Source organism: Botryllus schlosseri, chromosome 13 (assembly GCF_051294905.1).
Source record: "Botryllus schlosseri isolate E-star chromosome 13, Bs_hap1, whole genome shotgun sequence".
NCBI lineage: Eukaryota > Metazoa > Chordata > Ascidiacea > Stolidobranchia > Styelidae > Botryllus > Botryllus schlosseri.
Genome location: NC_137248.1, coordinates 10,315,940 through 10,334,616, shown reverse-complemented (window position 1 = coordinate 10,334,616; position 18,677 = coordinate 10,315,940). Strand labels below are relative to the sequence as shown.

The 18,677-nt window shown below is 40.4% G+C and overlaps 1 protein-coding gene across 2 annotated transcripts; it reads right to left on the bottom strand.

Moving 5' to 3' along the window:
• Positions 1–8,629: 8,629 nt before the first annotated feature.
• Positions 8,630–18,540, bottom strand: LOC145453799 (protein-cysteine N-palmitoyltransferase HHAT-like protein). Of its 2 annotated transcripts, XM_080331782.1 has the most exons (8): positions 17,568–18,534; positions 16,748–16,942; positions 12,660–12,878; positions 11,050–11,212; positions 10,726–10,912; positions 10,463–10,661; positions 9,306–9,420; positions 8,630–9,244 (listed from the first exon to the last, which is right to left on the bottom strand). In XM_080331782.1, the coding sequence occupies exons 1-8, from the start codon at positions 17,865–17,867 to the stop codon at positions 9,150–9,152; spliced, it is 1,473 nt and encodes a 490-aa protein (XP_080187908.1). In that variant the 5' UTR covers positions 17,868–18,534; the 3' UTR covers positions 8,630–9,149. The 2 variants fall into 2 exon arrangements, with proteins under 2 accessions (XP_080187908.1, XP_080187909.1); XM_080331783.1 differs by lacking the exons at positions 8,630–9,244; positions 9,306–9,420 and adding an exon at positions 9,528–9,682 and having other exon boundaries at positions 17,568–18,540.
• Between the last annotated feature and the right edge of the window lie 137 nt (positions 18,541–18,677).

The following is an 18,677-nucleotide window of genomic DNA, read 5'->3' as shown; positions in this document are numbered from 1 at the left end:
ATAGTGTTTTGGCCACAATGATGAAACCTGTTAATATGATTTTTGTCTCATTAACTGAATCACTTACGCCATATATTACTACAAGCAGAGAATCAATATAGCGATGTCATGTAGGCCTATATCTGTCATGTTCGCGCATTAAGTCGAGCAGCTATGCTTACACGAGTGTATGAACTGAGAAATGAAATAGCAACTTTCCTCGAAAACACAAATATCGCCGACTCATAACCTTGTATTCGAAAATGGGTATCTTACTTGCTTTCCTGGTACATTTAACGTCACTTCTGAACAAATTGAATTTGCAACTTCAGGGGGAAAACTACTAAATACATGAGATGTTGAGGCGCATTCAAAACAAATCTGTGACTCTGGAAATGTCAACAGTACAAAGAAAATTATGCTCACTTTCCTATATTGGAGGAGAGAAAACCTAGTACCAACACTACATTTGTAACTGTGATACAAAATTTAACTACTGAATATTCACCCGCTTTTCCCACATTCCTTCTCTACAAAATGAATTCTGACTATTCAGTACTCCGTTTAATGTGGAGGCCAATAACATTGCCTGAACATTTCAAATGGGCCTTTCTGAAATGCGATGCAGTTGAATTGAATGACAAATCTCATACAAAGAGCATATCGCTGCATGACTTTGACAAAGAGTACGTTCTTGAAATTGGCCTTTATCCCAGCTTGACCAACAATGCAAAAGAAATTGAATCGATTTTTGGAAGCACGTAAGCATGTGAACAATAGTTTTGAACAATGAAATTCACGAAGAGCAAGCTAAGATCACGTATTTCGGACGTCCATTTTGAATAGGGTCTGATTCTTGTTTCATCTGACTTGTTACCAGAAGTTGAAAACCTTTCACAAAGCAAGCTGCGTCAATTGTCACATTTATTCTGTGTTGTTGAAGTGCAAATACATGTGTCTTCTGATTGGTATGATTGAGATTGCAGCAATGTAGGATAATATACCGAAGTGAGCGTAAAATATAGTACTAAGAAAAAATCCGGCCCGCCAAGAAGTTGTACACCCGAAATTTGGCCCGCGACTAGCAAAAGGTTGCCGACCCCTGCTGTAAATGCATATTGTAACTAAAGGCTACAATTAATTGTCGTTATAGATCTTGTCTACAAATGAATGAAGGTAATATTTTTAAAGTGGTAGACTCGATATCCCTCATATAAATGTATTTAATATTACAATAAAGATATCCTGCAGAAGTTCTTTAGCTTCGAACAATAACTTTTTGGCGTCAGTAAATTCCTTCCTACGATATTCTGCCATACATGACTGAAAATATGTTGACCTATTTCGGCAATGCGAGACAATGATCTATAAGTGGTTGCCTATCTATCAATTTTCCAATGTAGATAGACGTAAGCTTATTTTGATCCTCGATTATAGGATCAAAACTGGTCGAAAATAAACGATCTATGATCTAGCCACTTTCATATCATCCAATTTGGAGGCAGGCTCTAGTTATTTATCTATCATAAGCTAAACGTATTTTGAAAATTGTAGTCGAAGATGAAAATTCGAGTGATTCGAACAAGACTGATAAGGACATATCAGCGATATTGGTACCGGAATAAGTAGCCTCCCGGACTTGAGTCAATGAGTTTACATTGCAAATGGCGTGGTGTTAATGATAATGTATATGATAGTTAAATACTTGGATTATTGAAAACCCGTAAAGTCATTGCAAGTTTGTTTGCAAATTTTGATAGTATCGTTAGTAGTATATAAAAGTTTTGAAACTTACGTATGGTCTTCTCTACTATGAGCTATGGCCGATTGAAATCACATTTATCGGATCCATGGTTTATCAATTAATCAACAGTGACTTCGGGATCATAGCCTCTGGGCATAACGCGTCAGTATTGGAAGCCGAATCGAGTACAGAATTTATGTTTCTATAGTCGAGTAGTGTAAGTCATTGTTTTCGATGCTTCCTCCCCGCCGTGGTAACTCTGAAACATCCTTTGGCCCTATCATCTATTTCAAAATATATAGTAAAAGACTACGCATGATCACGGAAAAGACATTTCTGTGAAGCAGTGGTTGGCAGGAGGTTTTGCTACAGAGCGCTATGAGATAGCTGGTGTAAACAAATTGAAGCTCATGTACGGCCTACCCATACCGTTTACGCTGTACACATTTGCAATCTTCAAGTGTGTCTTTCTGTCATAATGAATGGTATAATCGAATTTTCGACTAGACCCGAAGCTAATTACTTGATTCAATTAGAATCGCTCGGGTACGTGCTCGATTATACCCAGTCGTATATAGAATAAAGGAATACCATCGACAGGCGTTCAATTTTTCTATCCCGTTATATACCGGGAAAATAATAGAGCAATTTTAGAACTTAACTTCCGGTGCACGAGATATGCGTGCGTCGGGCACTTTATCCACACTCCACAGGTTCATAATGTTCGATTACAAAGTTTCTATTTCAACAAATATACATCGTGATAACCATCATTAATGATGAATGGAGTTGTATCGAACTAGGGAAAAGAAACTATTGTGGTTCGCAAGGTTTGAGATTGGTAATATTCTCAACAAACGAATAATTGTTTCATTCTTAGTTCAAGTACTTTCTTTCTGCATTAGAAATAGCAAACTGCCGCAAAATACTCTACCCGGGCGCCTTATACCTATACGCCACTCGTTTAGGTCAGCAGACTGGCTGACTATAGTTGAGATCGGCGTTTCCTGTTTCTACTGCGAGCTTGACATGGAAATCTCAGGTGTTGCAGTTTGCAGCATATTGTAAAGTTCACCTACAGTAAGGTACAGCATGAGCATCACGCTCTTAGCAAAATAGTTTTTGCTTACTGCCTATATATATACTGATAATAGCTTCGTATAACCTATTCTGAACACCTTTGCCTGATGCGGAACCCCGATTGAGAACCATTGACTATGGGATATCTGGAACTAGTTTGACATTGATCGTTACTAGCCGTGAGCCCCGAGATGACCGAACTTGATATTTTCAAATGCGAATTATGTTCTAGATTTGAGATTTGTAAACAAGTCCATGTCCAAATCCAAAATTTCTTCCCGCTGATGTACAAATCCACTAATGACTGAATTTTATTCGTAGACGCTTGGAAATCGGAAGATATCACAAATTCTATTTCCAGGTCCGAATACAAATCCAGCTTAAGAAAACATGAATCCGTATCCAACACTATTCGGGCATAATCTTCATGTCCGATGTCAAATACAAATCTGTACCCATGTTCAGTTGCTCATCTGTGGCCGTGGCACGGCGGATCATTTGATCTGAAGTTACATACGTGTGATAGCCAACTTTTATGACTTCTTAATTGCCAGTTGCTAAGTCGGTATCTGCAGCCTGCAGCGTCCCGTTTTATTCAATAGCGGCTTGTGACAGCAACAATATAAATTACAAGTTATTGTGGTGTCAAAAGAATAAAAATCGTAGCCTTTCACTAAAAGTTAATTGCAATCGGTGATTTCAGATCCCCACCAACAGCCATATATTTTCTCTAATCCCCCATAACAACTAGACTGAATAGGTATGCTTTCACTCGAATGTCTTTTGATATACGGTCCTGGCAGGTATCCCCAGATCTTATTCAGCTACCTCTGCCGCGTGGTAAACTGGGAATACACAGAGACTCGTGACTAGAATAACCGTCAATCTCTGCGTTTGCCAAAGGGAAATCATGCAGACTAGTCGATCTCGCTCTCTTGGTACAACTTTGACTTTGCCGACATGTTATAAAGTAACTACATAACATTAAGATATGTGCTACTTTGCTTGAGAATTCCGACGCTACAATCAATTCGCTGTTCGCACTCAATATTGTTTACGTGATTTAGGCTTTCATTGGCTGGAATTCATCCATCTGTTTACGTGAGGCACGCCACCAGGACTGTCTGGTGAAGATCATTTCTCTCCAATAACGTGAATCGCGAACTGAATGAAATAGACTCGCCCTCATCGCGATGTCAGGTTTTAGGACAGGCAATAAGTTTCATTCAAACTACAAGGACATAAGCGCCCCTTGAGCTTCAAAACTTGATTTATCTCGAGAACACCTTAAAATACATATTCCGTGCCAATTTACATTAAATCTTGATCAGTGAACTATATAATGTTCTCCTTGAATTCACGCCAGTCTGCTATATACTTGGAAGGATTTGCTGAGCTTCTAACGGTGTGAAATCATATACTCTTATATTCAGGGTTGCCATCGACATAGACCCAAAAATAAGGACAGTTGAAAAATTAGATCAGCATGAAAAAGCGTTTTTGTACATACCTTGTATCTATACTAGCCGTGGCATATCACATTCGATACCTTTTTTCACCAGAAACAACCTGCTCCAGCAACTCCTTGTTATTAGAAAGTGCTTCATGGATCTCACGAAAGCTCTGACCTAGGTTTACTTTTACTCGGGGCCGAAACAGCACTTCGTCAGCCCCCCCCCAAAAAAAACGTTGGTATTGCGCCCTAGGGTGTTAAACCAAACTTCTTCACCTCGTTAGAGGCGTCAACCAAGAATAAAAAAGGCCTCACCAAGTTTAAACAAAATCATTATTGAGCGTACGGAGCAAAAACTCCAGTAACAATGCTTGTAGTCTTGGTCCTGGCCGAAGAAAACTTATTTGCGATGTTGGAATCGAGGTATATTGCTTTGAACAATTGCGATGTGCAATCGTTGATGAGGGATGATTGCTGGTGTTTGACAGTATGGAATGCCCAGGTACAGGTACCCTAGGCAGGAGCTGCCTTGCAGATATTGCAATGTGCGAAACACTCGCCCTTCAAGCTTCGTTGGAAACCGAATTCTCTCTTTTACGCCTGTTCATTCAAATTAATCAGATTTAGCCTTATTTGTAGCTGAAACTATATGCGCAAGTGCAATATAATTTAGAAAAATTTATCAATGATTTATAGCTTTACTACTTCTTAACCAATGTGTCGACTTCACTGCGCCTTTTTTCACTACGCAATAAATGCTGCCTTCCCCACGGCTTGAACTTATTCTGCTGTAGACCAAACAGCAGGAACCTGGTACTGCTGTTTACTGCTTAGCTGACGTCCGTTGCGGTAGCTTGGTACAGACGAAACTGCTGTGCCACCACTCACTGACCCAGGTATCTCACCACTTGGAAGTCAAATTTGGTGGAGTGCACGCCACGAGAGTTCCTTTCATTTACGATGTCATAAAATCTCGACAAAAAGCATAATTTTAGAATATTTTTCAACACATACACGAAATGAAAATGATCGAAGCTCTGTAGCGGGTGAAAATAAGACAAAATAAGGACGCGGGGCCTACGATAACTTAAGTTATCGTAGGCCCCGAAGGACGCAAGTCGAAAATAAGGACATTTCTTAGAAATAAGGACAGTTGAGTTTTTTAAGACGTGGCCCTTCAAAATAAGGACAAATCTTAGAAATAAGGACGGTATGGCAACCCTGCTTATATTGCTGCTCATAGAACTCACTACCTTATTTATGCATTAGAGCCGTTTTTGTTGATGGCACGATTCGGTAACGTTTGGCAATGAAGCGCACATCACGACCTGCGGAGCAGATAGGAACTTACTCACTCGTTATGCCTATTTTCATAACCTATAGGCAAATGGTATTGTTTATTCGTGGAAATCGTCATCGCCCCTTTCCCATATATATTGATGTTTGATCGCAAAAGCATAGAATCCCCTGGATTACCACATCAATGATTGTATGCCAATGACGGCATGATATTACTCGGACTATTACAACCATTAACGCGTGACCTGTGTTAGCCCAGGTTTTTCACTACCAGTTAGGGATTGTTTTGATCAAAGATGCCCATTGAATTTTTCAACTCAACAATAAGATAATGACATTACTTGCTCAAGAAGTATTTGTCACATGTCTGAATACTAGAATACAATCATGCATAGCCAACGAACCAACCGACAGATGATTCCACTCTGTATTCTATCACAGCAACATCTCGTTATGCGACGGTGCGTCGATATTCTTCCGTGCGCGCCTTCCGAAAATCTCTCGTCAATACATTTCTGGTCTCCCGAAGACCAAATCCCGTCCGCGTCGTCGGTGTCATACAAAAGCCTACGAGAACGAAAATGGGCCGTGCTACAAGTTGGCATATCATGAATCCTATTAAAGAATATTGTCCTGGTGTAAATGCACCATAAATACTAAACATCAACTCCAAACCGTAAACAAAATCGGACTCAGTGGAATCCGGTCAATTGTGGATGTCACGGTTCGATGCCCGCGACGACAAGCATGAACCAAGCCCCGAACTACTGCCATCTCCGGCTAAGCAAATTTGCGTTGTCACCAGCATGTTACAGTTGCATTGTGGGGAATAGGCTGTTTATATAGCTCAGTGGCATGAACAGGAAGATAGCAAGGCCACTCAGAGGAGTCAAAGTGCGGCCCGCTATACGATTTATTGCGGCTCGCGAGTCGCGACTGTCCTCTTTATTTAATTTTTTACAAAGACTCATCGATTTTACTCGGCCTTTTCACATACAACCATCAGTGCAAATTTCGAATCAATTTGAAAATAAAACCTTTTACTCATACTCCCGCCAGCAGATTTAATCTTATCCATTACAATGCAATTAAAATGTTGCGTGGTTCGGTTTTAGGAGAACGTGACGCCTGATAAGATATCTATAACCACGCGTCAGCATATATCATCATTAGGGATGATGTAAACCTCCGAAAGGTTCAGGTTCGTGTGAACGCGAACCTTTTTCAAAGGTTTTGTGTGAACGTCAACGTGAACCACATGACGTCATATTGCTAATTCCAGCCCTACATTTCGGTGAAGTGATATATATATTTATGTACACGATACCTAGCGACGACTCGGGCCACATAATGGCATAATGCTGAAGTACATACCGACTTTTTAAACGTCGCCAAATGTACCGGAGCAACCTAATGATATAATAATCCCATAAAATCAATATCTTTCGTCGCTTTGCCAACAATTTCGAACAGGACTTGCAAGGGAATATATGATTACGCCTTAACGGTCTAGGCCAGACCGAACAATGCACTCAGAGTCTGAGTGTTGCTACGTTGATACTGAGAAGAGTGCAAAACGGGTTTTATTCCATTAACAAGTTATACAGCAGTAGCCAACACCTCAATCGCAAGGATTTGGATTTTATGATACAATAAACATATGAAATCGAGATGGACCCCGTACCCTTGCTACGATTTTTACATGAGATAACAACACCAATTTCATCGATTGGTTGAATAAGCATCATTCGCTGACTACCTATACATGTTGCGTAGTGTTGGGTCAAGCTCACTGCAAAGAGTCACTAAATATTCACAAACAGAAAGCTGGATATTTCGAGCAAACTTATGTAACAAAGCGGGTAAAATTTTTGAGATTGTGAAGTTGCATGCTCGTTTAGTGTTGATAGAGTGACTCGCAGTTGAAATGCAATAATTTCAACCAAACATGCTATAATAACGTGAAAATTGTAATAGATGAAAAAGGTTCACGGTGCAGAACCTACCAAGGTTCGTTTGTGAACGTGGACCTTTAAATTTCCGAGGTTCACACACAGAACGCGAACGTCACGTTCACGCCATCCATAATCGTTATGCATATCAGATGCACCATTTTTTGTGATTGTGTTGATTTGGTAACAATTACAAGATGTGCTCTGCGGGATGCGGCTGGACGGTTTTCGACACGGTTATTCTTGAGTCGATCGATTTATATGTCAGATAATAGTTTTGACTTACTGAAGTCATCTCTCTCTATATATAATATCAATGATATGTGGATGTAGATGTTATACGGCCAGACGATGTGGACGAAGTTTCTAAAACCATTATGCAATCAGAAGTAGGCCTACTACGGTACAGCAACTGTAATTCACAAATGGCGTCAGACTTTTATATGGGAATCCAAATCACGGAAAGACAATGCTGTATACCTTGCATCAGATGTACAAAGAGTGCAATAAAACGTTTCGTTGGTTCATATTATGTAAAGTTGCTACTAAAACACAGGCTAGCATCAGTCCTAAATGATTTCGTAGCGTAGTTCAGAGCTCGATATACAGTGTTAATATTGATGGCATGTCGTATCACTGTGCCGCCCGTGAAAACTTGCGAGGTAAGTTCGCGCCTGTTGTGAACGCCTTGTGAAGAGGAGCAAACACTATCCACCGTGGAAATGAACCCTCTGCCTTAGTTTTTCCACTTTTCTCCCAAAAGTACATTGATTTCTTTGAGATAGCAATATCATATAATGCTCATCTGTCCGGTCAGTTAGTTTTCCTTCCGATCCACGGACCAGTGCCGGTCAGCCAATTACATTAAGACTTTCATATCTCAATTCCAAATTACAAAAGGTTGCACTTCTGTCCATTAATCAGAGAAAGGAAACATCAAATTTTAAATTGATTCCGGAATTTGAAACGCATTCTTCTGCATTCTGTCGTAATATAGAGTTCATGATATGCTTCGGACTTGCCGTACGTGACAATTCTGCAAGTGTTGTTCGCGACTGTGTGAAAGCAGCGTAAAACTCTTTTAGCAACAGTCATATGTGATTCATATGTGAAAGCTGTAAAAACGTGTCTAAACAAGTTTCGTTAATTTTCGACAGTTCAATTTAGCGACATGTAGCAGTAGCGGCTAGCAAATGGCAAACTCGCATTTCTTTCAAAAGAGACTGAACAGTGAACAATCAAACTCAAGTTAAGTGTTTGTAACAGCACTTCGCCTTGCAGAAACGTCAATAGAACCTACGAATTATGTCCTCGTTATGTCAACTCCGATGTCTCCTGTATAAGTTTCGTTCATATCACCTAATCATATTGAGATTGTGCCATTCGTTTTAAAGAAATCTCACGACTTCATACCACGGCCCGGATTCCGTTCAAGGGAGTTCAAAGCATTTTGCTCGCGGCCGAATTATGATAGCCACTTGCGCATCATAAAATATATTGCGTTGGAGCAGAATTCTACGCACGTGCGTGTACCGACAATAACAAACGTATAATTTCTCAATAATATCACATGCTCTATTTAGAAACATATATAGAAAGGCGGAGATTCGTCAAGATAAATTTATGGCACAGTATCTAAAAATTAGTTCTCTTTCTTCTCAACTTCCCGATTGTTGCGAATCAATTCAACATAACAATAACTGATGAAGACTGGGATCCCGCAGTTCAAAATATTACCTGGAATCGCAATACGCAAGTAACGTAGCTGTATCGAATCAAAATCACAGAAACTTCCTACCTCTAAGGAACATTGACTTGAATGCGACCATAGCCGTTTCGGCGCTGTTGATGCCAACAACATTAAATATAAGTATGCACCAGTAGTTCAGCCCAAGAAACAAGGATATTGTTCTCTGTGATGAAAAATGACTGGCGATTATCACATATTACGAATTGCAGCAGCCTAAAAAGGGTGCGTGGTTATAGGGGGTAGCTAGAACGGGGCTGCCGCGTGCTGGCTAACCTTGTAGCTCGGTATGTCGGCGCTGAATAGTCCTGTCCCCGTTAACTAATGCGGTCAGTGAAAAATGGTGATCGATTTAGAATACTAAGCGTCTCAAAAATGAGGCTATTCTTTTAGTTTGATGTGGTCGGCTGTGTTGGTCATTGCAGTATCTAGTAGCGACAATATCATAATCTGGAAATCGAATTTAATTTGCCTCGTCATAATTGTCGGAGCGAAGCCAATAACAAACACTCAGCGCATTAAACTATGAAGGTTAAGTCCAAGCAACTCCATTTACTTTGCATGTGTTTTAAGAATCTCTTGCAGTTATATAATCGCCAATGCCTTTTATATGCACGCTCGTATAGTTCGGCAGGGTTGATCACTGCTAATTTTGCAAGGTTTGTTTCAATTGCACAGATATGTCCCGCGACCGTAATACAGGTGCACTATTATGTAACAATTAAATGAGACCGTAATAATTATTATTGTCGTAACAGGTCATAGATCTACCATAACAATAATTACAAGTCTGTATGAATTGTGCGAGCTTATCTGGAAACTATTCTTTATGTACTTTAAAGTGATTCAAAATTAACGGCCAGGGCCTACCTGATTTTGCTTCAAATGCCACGGAAGTAATCTAATGAATGACTTGATTGACAAGGTAAAGTCGGAGTAGCACTTCATTACTGAATGTACCAGGTACGAATAGGCTCTTTGGTAAATTGCGCTATTCGGCATTTCGCCCGTTTACGGATATAATATGCATATAAGCGCTTTTTTTCGCGGATGGCGACCATGGCGTGAAGTGATAACATTGCTTTCAGGATAAAGGCTTCCCATTAGTTGTGTTATCACCATATGGTGGGCTAATACCATGGTTTTAGGGTGCTGACAGAGTACTGTTATGGCCCAGCAAACTATTCGGAAATTTGGAATCTGTTAACCTTATAGTCTTTTTCTTTGTCCGGTAGCATTTGAGAAATGAAAAACTCAAACGTCAGTCCGAGACAGTTTAGAATGGCCCACACTATTACTTGAAGCCCAAGACCTTGCCATATTGCGACTACTATGAATGTTGCTAACGATGCGTATGTTTCTTTCGCTAGGTCGTTATGGTTACCGCCGATGCGGTCATAGCAGTACCTGAAATGCAATTAGAAATAAACTTTAAACATAAACGTTATTGTGCGAGAGACGTAGAATGAACCTTGATACCCAGTGTTGAACCCCTCTGTCGAAATATGTGTCCGCGAATGTACATATAGTTGCAGTACATGGAGGCCCGTTTGGCGCCGCAACGCGATTGTCAACGAGATGAGCTATGCCGCGTGTTACATCGTACAGAATAGAGGCCTTCATCCAATCCAGAAATACATTGCAGAAAAGAACAAAGCCTGAAGAGGAGCGGAAATACATTCGTTATGTAAATCAAGCTTTGAACCAGTTTGATCGTCAAAATACATATGCCTATATGCCATGTGATCCATGTAATGCGACTGCAAAAGAACGACCAGGCTGTGAACTTACTTACCCACGATGTAGCCAGGAGCATTCCACAGCCATTCCATGTCATCGGCGATAGACGAAATGTGAACAAAGTGCAACATGAAATCAACAACCATAATCGCAGTAGCTAGTTTCATACAAACTTTTGCGAGTCTAATAATATTCGGACCATTTGGCGAGGTGATATCCTGAAAATACGAGAACCAGTGAATTTCAGTGAACAGTCTATACACGTCATGTGTTAATAGTGACAACGAGACTGCAGTTTATGTCATGCGACTTCCATTTTCCCATTGTAATGTTAGGATATTGTAACTAGAGCTACAATTTGAAATTGGTGGGGCTCAAGTTGTTGTAGCTATAGATCAGTGCTTGTCAACCTTTTTCTGAATGGTACAACCTATTCAAATGCTACACTAGGGTTGTTCAAAAAAAACTTTTTTTTCCAAATCTCTCTCGCCTACTGACTAAATCGTCAGGTTGTCCAAGAAAACGATGCACACCAAATTTGACTCAATTCCAACCAGTCAAGGCCGTGCAATCTTGAATTGAAATTTTTAATTTATTAAAAAAAATTAAAAAAAAAAAATTCTCAAATTTTTCTGTCAACCCCATGAAATTGTTGAGCTGACTTCAAAGACAATGCAAAACAAATTTGAGTCAATTCCGACTTGTAGAAGCGGAGTTATTCGCGTTTTTCGTTGATATTTGTCGGATTATCCTTGATCCGGGGATTATCAACGAAAAACTCAAATAGCTCCGCTTCTACTAGTCGGAATTGACTCAAATTTGTTTTGCATCGTCTAGCTCAACAATTTCATGATGTTGACAGAAAAATTTGAGAATTTTTTTTTTTCAATTTTTTTTAATAAATTAAAAATTTCAATTCAAGATTGCACGGCCTTGACTGGTTGGAATTGAGTCAAATTTGGTGTGCATCGTTTTCTTGGACAACCTGACGATTTAGTCAGTAGGCGAGTGAGATTTGGAAAAAAAAGTTTTTTTTGAACAACCCTAATGCTACACACGCCATCGATACTGGGTATAAAGTAGGGTTACCATATTTTGGAAATCTGAAAAGAGGACCATTTTTCAAAATTTTCAGACTTCCAATACCGGAGGAAATCCCGAAAAAATGGTAATTTTGTCGCTCTTCGTGTTCGGTTGACTACAAAAAAGGTCAACTTTCCGGCTCTGCTCCCGAAATAGCTTCCGGAGCGTTACTACAGTGCTGATTTACTGTATATCACTCGAATTTTACCCTATATTTAAACAAAATTCTCAAAAAAGAGGACAAATCTTCTTAGAAGAGAACGTATGGTAACCCTAGTATAGAGTAGACGGGTGCGAAGGTGGTGAAATAAAACGTCACCACTCTCGTCCAGTCCGATGCATTTCATACAGGAATAATAGGCAGGGAGGATTAAGCTTTGTCGTGGTGAGAAATCAATTGCAAACTTTAAGTACAGAGAAGTCGGGACAAACTCTTTGAAACATGATTTAACTATTCATACCAATATACGCAATGCGCATTTCATCATTTCAATCTTTTCACGCGGGACAACGAAACCATCATATATGCAAGACCCAAAGTCCGCCGTCAACTATCAATCCAATATAATATACACTACACACCTTCGACAGGAAAGCGTCGTACGTCATTACTGGACCGAAGAAAAAGTAAGGCAGATAGAAATTATATAGTAGCAATTCCGCGACGCCATATTCCCTCTTGGGGGTTTCGTCGTATAGCTGTTCCAGGCAGAAACTCGAGCATCTCAATAACGTGAATCCAAGAGCGGAATAAGCTATCACTAAAAGGTTCCCGTCTAGTTGAAGTATGAACGGTAGCATCTGTTAACGAATAATGCATTCCGGTGTAAAGTGATACCATATAACAGTGCTTTTCAACCTTTTTGAGCTTCATTCGCACTTTTTTTGTAAAATAAATTTCATTCGCACAAACTAACCTAATATTGAAAAACCACCATTTATTTGCGCAGATGTGCAACAATTTGGCTACTATATGTATCTTAAGCTATCAAGTGTCTCATTAAAAAGGTTACTATTTTTACTCGTCTTGATTTCAACTATTTCACTAAAACCCTTCTACTAGTGCTTGGATGGCCAGGTCTCAAAGCAGGGGTCACCAACACAGCCGCGGGCCGCATGAGGCCTGTGAGGTCATATTTTGCGGCCCGTGATCTGATATAAGCTTTCGGAAGAACGCCCAGTACTGAAATTTATTTCAGTTTGAGAATATTTTTGACGTTGTTCAAAATATGCTATTCTCCTGTGCCGAACACCACTATATTCCTCACCAGCTGATACGGCCTCGGTGATGGTATAATAACATTCCATGGGCGTGGCGAGATAGCGCAGTGGTATAATCCGCGGCTGCAACACCAATGGGTGCGGGTTCGAGTCCGACCGAGGTCGACTTCCGAATTCCGATATCTAAGTGTTGGAGGTTTACCTAGGCTCCTCCTCGCCACCTCATCCGCGTCAGCGGTGTCTTACAAAAGCCTAGAGGTGGGCCGTGCTATAAGTCGGCAGTTACGGAAAATAAGAAGAATATCGGCCTGGTGTAAATGACCATAGTAGTCGACAAACACCATGAACAACAAACAAGCAAAACATTCCATGGAGGAAGAATTAGCTGATATAAATGGGCAATTAGCATATTGCCTTGGCACACAATGGTGGTGACACCGTCAAGACCGAAACAATTAGAAAACGACTCTGGGCCACGAGAAGATAGTTTTCCAGCAAATACCGTGTCTAGCTAACTCCAATATCGATTAATCGTTGAAAATGTGGTCAGGTATCGTGCACAGATCATAGCTCAAAATCGAATGAAAGAGATGATCAAGATATTTGTGTTGCTTTTGTATTAGTTATAAAAAAATTTTCGACATCCCATTTACTGTCTCGCGAGTATGTGGGAAGTGCAAATATACTCACGATACTGTGTTTTCTGCTCTTTAGCTCAATCTAAGTTGATAATTTCATGACAGTTTACTAACGTTAAAGCAGTTTTTTAGACTACCACCAAAATCTGAAATTTTGTGGCATCTCGCGACCCGAGCCTCATCCAAAAATAGGAATTCATTTTTTTATAATTACATATGCTATGATTTTATGGACATGCATGATATACAGAACGCGCATACCACATTTCTATCCAACACAGCTCTATACAGGTCTGACATACGCGATTTCGAATTGGGGTGAATTGAAATCATTTTCGTGTCGCAGTTGTAGGCCTACCACTGTCTATACTCAGATTGCAAGAACGGGACTATGCCGTGCCGATAATGGAGCATATCCATTTCGAATGGTCTGGCCGTCCAGTATCGGTCATTTTTGACCAAGGTATTGTCGACGCTTATTTTTGGCACCGCATTTTATCAGCCGTTTGTTAGCCAAAACTTTCCGTCTTCATGTGGCTGGACAGTAGGACACATAATGGGTTGGCCTCGAAATGAATGAGTATCATAGACCTGAAGTCGCTCGTTGCACATCCCTAGTCCTTAAAGTAGCTCATCCCAACGGTTTTCAGCCATGTTTTCCAGAAAAACCAATCTGACAAATCTTATCACGAATTCTCATGATAAAGACATAGTTTTTGCGTGTCTCGCTTATTTGCTCCAGTACCCAACACCGTGACCTTAGATTTGTAAACACGATCGCAGAATTTTGCCATAAATTGAACAAATATTACATACATATTAACAGACACGACAGTTCTGGCACCGTGTCGACCCAAAATTATACCCTTTGTGGTCTATACTTTAATAACCTTTGAAAGGGTATAATTTGCGTTACAGTAACTTGCAAATGGGAGTCTGAAATGATGGTATTTACTACTATCCTCGTGCCTCGCACTAATCGAATAGTTATTCTCATCACGGGAGTATGATGATCGTTTAGCGAAAGTAAGCAGAAAGTCAATTTAACGTCATTCCCCAGCCTATTGCAAGCTCAGACGGGCTGACTATACTGTATGTCTGCTACTACACCAGCTTCCAAACCAGACTTTTGGTTACATAATAATTATAGTGCGAAAATATTAATTGACTACGGCTTGTGAGAGCTACGACTAGTGGTGCGTCGTAAGTTGAACAATTTTTGACAATTGCGTCGCAACAACAAAAGTTGCACTGCCCTTGAATTTCCTATTAGGTTTATTTGAATTATTCCAGGTCAGAAAAATTAGCAATTATTATTCACTATTTTCATACGCACCCATCCGGGATTTTCATTCGCACCGTTCGCACCACCTTAGTCATTCGCACTCACCCGGGATTTTCATTCGCACCGTTCGCACCATGTTCGTCATTCGCACTGCATTTTTTTTCATTCGCACAAGTGCGAACCGTCACACAGGTTGAAAAGCACTGCCATATAATATAAGGGGGCGGATTCTGGCCGGTTGGCACCGGTTCTACACATCTCTCTTACGATTTATTTCGAGATCAGCTAATCCGTTAGCATCACTGATTACAATCAATGACTTATATTAACTGTTTGAAAAATATGACACCAGTGATATAGAACCGACTGACAAAAAATTGAAACCGACCACCGGTCATCCAGTACATCAGCTGATGATAAATACGATACCTGGCAAACGCAAATATGCCGATCTCAATATTACTGACAGTTATAGCTAGAAGATACAGGGTAGTAGCCTAACTGTTGCTCACCCCGATATTTTAATATGGGCACCCCTCCCGCAAGAAAAAATGCGTATATTTTGCAGCAGTGGTTCTCAACCGGGAGTCCGCGAAACATTTTAGGGGGTCCGCGAAACCTGTACATTTGCAAAATGATTATTAACCTAATTTTTAAATTATTAGGAAAATCATATCTGCCAAAACCCAAGAACAGAATGGCCGTCCTAGATGAAATATCCCACTGTGCAAGCAAACTCATTTTCAAGGCACTACCACGTATTCCAGAAAAATGCAGCGGTAGTATTCGCATTGAAATAATGAATTTGTCCAATTTATACTTATACGATGTTATTTGCAAAATAGGACATCTTGTTGCTGTATATTACTAACCTACAGTTGAGTATTCACACAAGACAGATGACTTTTGCACGATAATTGAGCTAAATTTGAACTGAAACTTGTGGGGTCTGCGGGGATCCGAAAGAGGTCCGTGACGACAAAAAGGTTGAGAACCACTAGTTCAAAGAAATAGGCATTTCGGCATCGGCCATTACCGCGACACGACAAACCAAGACGCGAGGTTTAGAAGTTAATACCAGCAACGGACCCGCCCAAATATCGATAATTACTCTCCCTGAATTTTCAAAGATACCACCTCCCTCAGCCCCACCGTCAAATCTGACTACGCGAGCTGACAGATGATAAAAAAATTATCTCGATATATATGCAATTACCAATATTATTGAACGATTTAAATCATGAAATATAAAATTTATCTCGCCTCATGCGACTATAGACCACAACAACAACAACAACACACTGAGTATTTCAGTATAAGATTCCGCGCTCACAAGTACCTAGTTCGGAAAACGCTCACCCCAATGGGAGGCCAAGTTTGGTTTATCACCATACGGCGTCCAAGACGAACGATTGACGCCAGGGGGTGACGCTGTTTTGATCCTGGTTCATCACACGCAATAGGTAAGAATTTTTGTCACGTAATATATAATTTGCCGTGTTAAAGTTGATTGAGTCAATTCTTACCCCCATATAAAACCCGTCGAAGTGCAGTAATAATATACTTGATATAGTCGCCGTCCAGCAAATCTCAACAGATTTGAATAAATATGTGATAGAAACGAAAGAAACGCAGGTCAGCAAAATGACGACGACGAAAGCGTTCCCCAGAGCGGCGTGAACGCAGTACGCACAAAATACCGCAATGGCGCCATCTTTTGCCTAAAAGAAAATATGCAGACACAGTTAGTCACGTTAATTTATATTATATCGAAATTTGATCGAGGTAGAAAATTTTAACATGTGATCGTACATAAATCAATCTCGACAGTGTATTGTAAGGCCTCATTATATGAATGATGTACTATGGTGATGCACGTATATTCGTAAAATCAGTTCGTGCGGTGCGAACTGCGAATATGCCCGATTGCTATTTATAGGTATAGTTTAAAGTGTGACGTCCCCAGAGTCCTCCTCGCTTACAGACGCCTTACTAGAATTCGCGCCTTCGTGGAAAAACATTGTCTGCTTAGAGCACCGCAAGTTTGCGATATATATTTCAGCAGAAAATGCTCATTGCTCAATTGCTCGTTGCTCGACGATGTCAGCTTGATAATAGTAACAATAGCTATAAAGATATTCCAACGAAAATACGGTATCTTTTCAAGCTGGACAAGAATCATGTACATATAGAATCACTCAACATGACGATACGTTGATGCGGTGAATGTACAATTTACATTGTACATTGTACGAGTCGGTCCAAACTGGTCCTTGACTCAAGGCTTAGCTTTCACTCTTTCCCGATAGCGCAAGTATACCACATCTATCCAAAAGGAAAACTCACCCAGGGAAGGTACTTAGTAAACACCCAGCTGGTGCAAACATGTCCGCAGATACAGAGCACGATACTCTCCCGAAGATCGCTGAACCAAAATATCCACTCGAAATTGGCGCTATCGCGCCTCATGCCAAGGATGTGCCAGCCATCTCCAAGGCGCCTGCTTCTATTATGGTCGCCAACATCTTTTGATTCATGATAAAGCGTCCAACTGGATATGATCGCACATGCGGTCAAAACGAATGCGTAACACCTGTGTTCCGCAGATAAGCCTTGGAGTGCTCGTAGCGCTGTATTTCGTACCATGACTATTCTCGATAGTCAACGTCTACGCCTGTCGCTTGTAACTTATTGAATCGCTTTTGCACGTTCTTATTCTTATCCAATACGACGTGTGAAATGTACTCAGTTTTGCTTCGACAAGCGCATTATTTTGTAAGCCGTACGTAACTAAACCGTCTAAGGCTAAGTTATCAGAACAGTTGTCACCTTCTCGTGGTGACTGGAAGCGACGATTAGCTTGTCGCGAAGTGAACTGCTAAGACACTCGAGACTCATACCAAACGATAGTTTGTCATAAAGGTGCGAATGCATACAACTAAACTAGGGATATCTAGATAACCGTGAACTAAACTGATTATATCACGGCGTATACATCGAACAGTAACACGAAGACTGCTTCACAATTCACCCTAATACGCAAATTACTGTCACCATAGGATTTCCTAATTGTCAGCTCTGCTCGCTACGAGCGTTCTGATTTCCGAAGCTCTCTCCGAATCAAAATTATAAACATGTGCTGCAGTTCTAAATTAAATTCAACTGAATCGTTGCTTGAGGCACGAACACGACGAATCACAAGCCGGCCTCCGCGAACGTAAATTCCTAGCGATTTTATGAGCAATCTAGCCGCAGAGGAGCGGATGTCCAAATCTCGAATTCACGTCATACCATGTCTGACTGTGATTTCGACCCACACGATTGTTCTTAAACGTTAGAGGTGACTATTGTGATTGTGATTAACGCAATGATTAGACGCGTTCTCTTGACGGTCGGACTAGGCTAGATACTCGGTAGCGAGAACTTTTTGAGAATACATTGAATCTTATTACAGAA